This window comes from Puma concolor, chromosome E4 (assembly GCF_028749965.1).
Source record: "Puma concolor isolate L17-30 chromosome E4, mPumCon1.1.hap2, whole genome shotgun sequence".
In the NCBI taxonomy this organism is placed as follows: Eukaryota; Metazoa; Chordata; class Mammalia; order Carnivora; family Felidae; genus Puma; species Puma concolor.
This window is the reverse complement of record NC_141683.1, coordinates 1133213-1140585: the sequence shown is the minus strand read 5'-3', so window position 1 is coordinate 1140585 and position 7373 is coordinate 1133213. Positions and strand designations below refer to the sequence as shown.

At 62.3% G+C, this 7373-nt stretch overlaps 1 protein-coding gene across 1 annotated transcript; it reads right to left on the bottom strand.

Annotated features, from left to right (window-relative positions):
- Positions 1 to 6052: 6052 nt before the first annotated feature.
- LENEP (lens epithelial protein) lies at positions 6053 to 7342 on the bottom strand. Its single transcript, XM_086693171.1, has one exon. It carries the CDS (start codon positions 7048 to 7050, stop codon positions 6787 to 6789), a length of 264 nt encoding a protein of 87 aa, XP_086549297.1. The 5' UTR covers positions 7051 to 7342; the 3' UTR covers positions 6053 to 6786.
- Positions 7343 to 7373: the final 31 nt, after the last annotated feature.

Sequence of the window (7373 nt, the reverse complement as noted above, 5' to 3'; positions counted from 1 at the left end):
ACGCTTCCAGCTGGGCCTGCAGCGCTGCGTCCCCCAGAGAGCCCCTCCCACTAGTGTAAAACGGAATCCAGTCCGGCCACGGGAGCCGGGTTCCGCTTCCCGCGGCCGGCCGGGCCGAACCGGGTCGGACTCGCCGCCTCCGCCCCAACCCCCACGCAGGGGGCCTCCCTCCCTTTCCAGCAGGTGGCTCCGCGGGGCACCAGCTCAACCTGTTGGACCACAATGGGCGGCGCCAGGGGGGCCCTGGCCCTCACCCGGGCTGACCCGGGATCCCCGCGCAGGGGGAGGGGCGGAGTCCGGGTCCCGCCCTCCCTCCTCTCCGGCCGTGACTCAGCCTCGGGGCCGCTGCCCTGCGCCCCAGCCAGGGGCGGAAAGTGTGAGGCGCCCCTGAGGGCCCAGGCCAAACCAAACAGCCCCCCACCTCAGACATTATCTCACTGGAGAATTAGGGGGGCTATAGGAAGGAGGGGGTGGCGGCAGGCTTGGGGCGCTCCCGCTCGCTCGATCCGCTCCGGGTTTTCCTATCCGCCCCGTCCCCCTTGGGCCCCGAGGCGGGTCACTGCTCCGGGTTTTCTTCTCGGCCCCGCCGGACAGATTCTGGTCGGTGAGTGCCCCGGAGTCGGTGGGGTCCAGGCAGGGTTTTTCCCTCCCTTCTCCAGCCGTCCGGGTCGCACCATACTGGGGAAGAGCCGCGCCTGGGGCTGGGGGCAGGACGGCAGGGCCAGAAGGACACGTGAAACGGAAGGGGGCTGCATGGCCCCGGGGAAGAAGGGCAGGAAAGCGGTTCTGGGAGGGCAGAGCCTGGGCCTCCAGAGGCAGTAGGAGGGCGGGCGCCCTGGCACCAGCCCTTAGGTACAAAGAGACGAAAGGCGCCCAGTGCCTCGGGCCCGCCCCGTCCCCCAACTCTGGGGGTCGCCTCCGGAGCCTTGCTGGACCCAGCCTGAATCTGTGGGCACCCGGAATGCCATTCTCCAGTCTCGACAGCCCCGGAACCTCCTGTTTGTTCCTCAGTGACCCTCCCCACCCCCCAACCACCACCACGTTTCTCTTCTGGTCCATACAGCTTCCTTCCTGGCTCAGAAGTCGGAGGGGGGAACCCCGACTTGAAATTCCCGCCTCCCCTCTAACTCCTGGCCCTGACCGCGCCAAACCACTGAGTTGCGGCAGCCGAGAAACGCTGACTGCTGACTGGGGGCTGCCCCCCTCCCACGAAACTCCCGGCTGGGCCCCAGGGCCCCGCTGCCACCCCCGCCCCGCCGCCAGCGCCGGAGTGGCACCGGGAACCCGAGGGCAGGTGTGCGGCCTGCAGGGGACCTCCTGGAGAGACGGGGGCCGGGGCGGGGGGCGGGGGCATCCCAGATCCGCACGTACAGACTTAAATCTCAGGCGACCAGCTAGACCTTAGTTTAGAGGAGAAAGTGACAGGAGTTAATCCCTCCTCAGGAGGACTGTGTACCTGGGGCTGGGGACAGCGATTCTGAGTGACAGCCAGGTGCCCGGACTGGCTGGGCCACGTGCGCTCAGGGGCAGCTGCGGGAGAGTTAGATGCTTGCCGCGCGTGGAGGGAGAGGGCTTCTGGCGGAAGAAAGGCACGGCTCTGTGTGGGCGGGGTCCTGAATGAGTGGGTCTGGGGGCCTGTTTTGGAAGGGGTGGGGGGCTGAGCTGGAAGCGGAGCGACAGCCTGCGCTGGGCGCCCACCTCTTCCCCGCCCTCCCCCCCTTCCCCGGGCTGCCCCCGCTTCCCTCGAAAAACCCGCCGCCCAGGAAACCACTGGGGGCGCACAGACCGCAGCCCCCCCCCGCCCGCCGCCCCCCGGCGCCCCCACCGCGACCGCCCAACCCACCTGAAGGGGCCGTGGCTGCCAGGGTTGCCCCCTCCCGCCGACTCCCCCCACACCTGCGGGCGCACTATTTATAACTCGGCGCCTATTCCGGGCCTCTGGGCGGGAGCCGGCTGCGCCTCAGCGCTAATCGTCTCCGGGATCTCTGCGCCCCCCAGGGCCGGGGGGGATAAATTTAGCCTCAGGAAGCTCGGGGAACATTTTCCAAAACTCCACGTCCCGGAGAAGGCGAAACAGAACCCCTTGCCCTCAGCCTCCCTCCGGCCAACCGGCAGGCGGCGCAGGTGTCTCGGCTGCTCGTACCCAGCTGGGATCGGGTGGTGGGTGGAGGCCGAGAAGCTGGCACAGGTGAAGGACGGAAGGTCCTGGGGGCGGCGGCCAGAGGGGCGGGAGGACGGCCGGAAGAACGGCCAAAGGCCGGAGTAAAAAGTCTCGGCTGGCAGTGACTGAGAAAGGGGTTGGGGACTTCTGCCTTTCGAAGGGGAAATAACTCCTGTGCAAACGAGATGCAAGTAGGGACGCCGGGGATCGGGAAGATCGTGGTGGCCTTGGGGGTCCACGCCCCGGCGTGGGGGCAGCGACTGCCACACCCCTCTTCCCGCGCGCTTCTGAGCGTTGCTGCGAGAACTCAGGACCCCACCAAGATCTTTACTAAAATAGCCAGATGAGTGCAGGCGGCTCCTCCGACCACTTCGCCAGGACCCCTCTCCTCCACCTGCCTCTCGCACACCATGGAGGGTCTTCTATCGACGTGATCGGCTAGGAATCCTGGGTAGAATCCTTCCAGTGCTGCAGCATCTGGGGGTCGCTTCCAGCTTTGCCGAGGCTTCTTCCCGGTTTTACCCCGCCCCTTCCCCTTCCCCTTGTGGCCACTAGAGGGCCCCTGGGCGCCCAGGGGCAAATGAGCTAGCTCTTCCCCAGCCCTCGTATTCTTGGCACTCAGCTCCCCTCTTCCGCCATCTTCCGCCCTCCAATGAGCCCCGAGCGGAGTCTAGACCCTCCAAACGTGAGCTTATCCCAGCTGGGAAGAGGACGTTGCAGGGAAGCGGCCGCATCTTTTTCCCTTGGAGAGCACTGGGGAGGTGTAGGCCGGAACCGGGTCCTGGCCTGTGTGGTCTAGGTGAAAAAGACGTATCTGGGACCCCCAAAGGAGCAGGCGGAGCAAGAGGAAGGCCGGCTGAGAGTGGAGGTGTGGGGGGGAGGTGGAGTGGGTGCAGAATGGGAGCGGGAGTCCTCCCCACACCTTTGCACGCTTGGCCCCGCCCCCAGGCCACCACCTGAAGTGCAATATCAGAAGAGGAAGTCTGGCTGGCCCAGAGGAGCCCCGAATATGAGACGAGAAAATCGGGGTTCGCCAGCTGACTACCGCACTGCAGTGTACTGTGGGTTTGGCCTTCAGTGGGTCACGTCACCTCTCTTGGCCTGTTTCTTTCAAGCTAACCTGGGATAGTTGTCCTTGTCCAGCCTACTTTTCAAGCGGGCTTGTGTAAGTGTCCAACACTGTAGTGTGGCAAGGGCTCTCAGAACGACATACACGGTTTTTCTTATCCTCCCCGCTCCTCCCCCCATACGTTCCACTCTCAGGGCTCTCTTGAGGGCTGACACTCCTCTTGGGCCACCCGCAGTCTCTCCTCTTCTCCCTCCGTCAACTTCCTGGGCCCTGCCTTCCGACACCTACCGCTTCCCTGGTGGCCTTCGCCAGACATCCCCTCCGCTGTCGAGGGCGCTTGTGCTCAGAACTCTGACTCTAGGATCCAGCCCGAGGCCCTGTCCCTGCTCAGTGGCTCCGTGGGAGTGGGGTCTGAGAAACGAAAGGGAGAGGGGCGCCTGGGAGGCTCAATCAGTTAAATGTCCCAATTCGGCTCAGGTCATGACCTCAGGGTTCGTGAGTTGGACCCCGTGGGGTGGGGGTGGGGGGGCTCTGGGCTGACAGCTCAGAGTCTGGATTCTGCTTCCGATTCTTTGTCTCCCTCTCTGTCTGCCCCTCCCCTGCTCACACTCTATCTCTCTAAAAGTAAATAAACATGAAAAACAGTTTTTTCCCCTCCTAAATATAAAAGTCAAACATGCTGGGGACGCCAGCATGGCTCAGTGGATTAAGCGTCCGACTTCGGTTCAGGTCCTGATCTCACGAATCACGAGTTCGATATCCGCCTGGGGCTCTGTGCTGACAGCTCGGAGCCTGGAGCCTGCTTGGGATTCTGTGTCTCCTTCTCCCTCTTTGCCCCTCCCCTGCTCATGCTCTCTCTCTCTCTCAAAAATAAGTAAACAAACAAACAAAAAAATTAGAAAAAAAAAAAAAGAAAGAAAGAAAGGAAAAGGGAGGCAGAAGGCCAGAGCTCGAGTCAGGGACGGGCCGACCAAGCAGGGGTGCAGGCTGTGAGGGGAGGCAGGAGCCCCACACTTGTGTGGAAAGGTGAATTCTGTGTCCTCCACCGCTAACCTCTCTCTGGTTGGATTCAAGCTCTTACCTCTTCCCACTGCTGTGTCCTGGGGTGAGGTGGGCTCTGAAGGGACCCGGTGAGAAGGCTGACCTACCTGCATTTAGTGCAGGCCTGAAGGTCGCCAAGCTACCCGGATAAAGACTACCTTGAGTGGGAGTACTATGGAGAACCACGCTGCCACAGAAAAGAGGGAGCAGGCTCCGTGTGTGCCCCTGCGGAGTCCCTGCCTCGTCGGAGGGGAAAAACCAGGGGACAGCGCCATGTGGAGACCATGTTAGCAACTCCGAGAATTCCTCCGGGCTCAGGGTGCCCGGCTGGCTCCGTCCGCAGAGTGCGTGATTCTCAGTCTCGGGGTTGTGAGTTCGAGCCCCATGTTGGGGCCAGATATTACTGAAAAATAGAAAAACTCTTAAAAAAAAAAAGGAATGTGTATGCGCGCAGGCCAGCCCTTCTCTCCACTGCTCTCGCTATCAAGCCTGCCCTGAGCCACTGGCACGTCACGACCTGCCTCACACCCACCCCAGCTCATAGCCCGCATCTTCTAATCACAGCTATGTTCCTATTGTTTTGTTTACATTTTATTTCCTATCTCTGCCCACTGGAACGGAAGCTCCGTGAGTCCTGGGGCCTGTTTTGCTCACCGCGGTGGTGCCGGGAGCACGGGGATTGGCACACAGCGGGTGCTCCCTAACATTTGTTGCACGAACGAGGGAAGAGGAGGGCGAGGCGCGTGCAGCACTCTCTCCCGAATGCCCTCCCAGGGGCTGCTGAATCTGAGCCACCCCAGAGGGGAGAGTGGTCGTGGGGGGGTGGGGGTCCCTTCTCACCAGAACTGCTTACTTTAGGTATGGGTCACCTTTACCAAGAGAGACAAAACACACCCAGAGGAAGTCTGGGAAAAGCTGGTCCCTGGGGTGAGGAGAGAGTCCCACACACCATCTCCAGGCTTGTGCCCCAGGACGGAAGGGAGGGGACAACAACTGGCCCCAAGAGGCTCTGCGGTTGTGGGGGGCTGAGTGGGCGTGTCGGGAAGTGTGAGCAAGATGGTGTCAGTGGCTGACGCGTGCCCACTGCTGGGCGTGATTCAGGGGCAGCGTGCGTTTCGGCTGCCGAGGGGAAGAGAGGGAGCGGTGCTCATTCTGGCTGTTTGTGCTTGTGCACGGTGACAAGCCTGAGGAGCCTGCGTGGCCACCAGGGCGCCTTTCTCTTGCGGCCTCATGTGTGACCAGGGGGAGCAGGGCCCGACTTCCCGTGAGCTTGGGGCTTGCAAGGGCCCAGGGCTTCTCCCAAGATCCTCAAGGCAGGGAGCCGGCCAGGCCACGTCTTCTATTTGAGTTCCTGGCTTAAGGCGCGGGACCCCACCCAAGTCGGACCCCTCCCTACCCACCGGTTGGGAGGAACCTGGGCTTTCCACCCTCCACCCTCCCCAACCAGTGAGTCGGAAAACCTGGTTTTCGGTGTGGGTTGTATCCAGGACAACCTCCTTCCCTCCCTTCTTTAAAAATGATTTTTTTGTAATGTTTATTTTTGAGAGGGGGGGGGCAGAGTGTGAGTGGGGGAGGGGCAGCAGAATCCAAAGCCAGCTCCCAGCTGTTAGCACAGAGCCTGACGAGGGTCTCGCACCCATGAACCGCAAGATCGTGACCTGAGTCGGACGCTCCACCCACCAGGCCGCCCCGGTGCCCATCTCCTTCCCTCCCTGGTCTGAACGCTGGCTCTGGCTCCAAGACCCTTTCAGTGCTGAGTTGTGTGGAGTCCCTTTTAGACATTTAGCACGTTTGGCCTCAAGGCCTATTTATTTTATATAGAACATCTATATCCTTATTTTTTGTTTACATCTTATTTCCTGCCTCTGCCCAGCAGAACGTAAGCTCTGTGAGTACAGGGGCCTGTTTTGTTCACTGATGTGTTCAGAGCACCAGGATTGGCACACAGCAGATGGTATATGTATATACATACATACATATATGTATATATACATATACATTTATGCACACACATGCACACACACACAGTTTCGTGATCCTTAGCCCATTCCTGGCACTGAGTACAGAAAAATCAACCATCTAGGCCGGTGGGCTCACGGTGCGGGTCCCGCGGCAGTCTTATCCGGGTCCCGGCCAGCAGCCAGGCAGCTCCCGTGCACCTGCACCGGAGGTCCAGCAGAGGTGTGGGCGGGAACGGAGGCTGGCACATGGCACAAACTCGAAGCAGGGTCCACACTTCCCCCGTTGTTTGTGGCCCATCGTCGGTCAAGCACAGCGGGCCTGGAGGTGGGGGCCGGGGCGGGGGTACTCGATGGGGGCAGGGCCCGGCGCTGGAGGAGAGAACAGAAAGCTGGGAGGCGGGCTCTGTCACAGAAGCTGTGGCCCTGCGCCTGGGTCTGCGATCCTGCCCACCCACCTGAGCGGTGCAGGGTGTGGGGGCGCGGGAGGGGAAGGGGTGGATCCAGGCCCACCTGAGCGGTGCAGGGGCGGGCGGGGCGGGGGCGGTCCCGGGGCATCAATCCAGCAGTTCCTTGATGCACCAGCAGCAGAGGAGGATGTAGGCAACTTCCTTCAGGGTCTGCTGCAGGCCCTCCCATCCTGTGCCCGTCTTCATGACCGGCACCTGGAACCCAGTGCCCCACAGGGCCCTTCTGAAGGAGAAAGGCAGGGCCTGGGCGAGGGGCTGCGTCCGGGGCTGCATATGGGCCGCAGCTCTGAGGCGCACAGAGCTGTCTCGCGGGCCTTTTATCAGCAGCGTCCCCACCCCCTCAGACCTCATGACTATGGGGACAAAGGCCCCGGGGTCTAGCACAGGGAAGGTTCTGGGCCCAAGAATGGGCTGAGTCAGCCTCCATGGGCAGGGGTGGAGGCTGGGTTGGGGCAGGGGGGGTGGGCCGGCCACCCCGTCTTCTGTCCTCCGCAGCCAGGCCAGCCCAGCTTCCCTTCTCCCAGCCTGGCTCTCCAAACCTCGGCATCCTGCCCGGGGTGCCTCTCCCCCAGGGGCTGGCGTGGCTCCTGACCCTGCCCTCCGGTGGGCTCCTGCCGAGTGTTCTGTGTACGTCCCCCCAGCACGTCCCCCCTTTGCCCCCCCGCCGCCCCTGT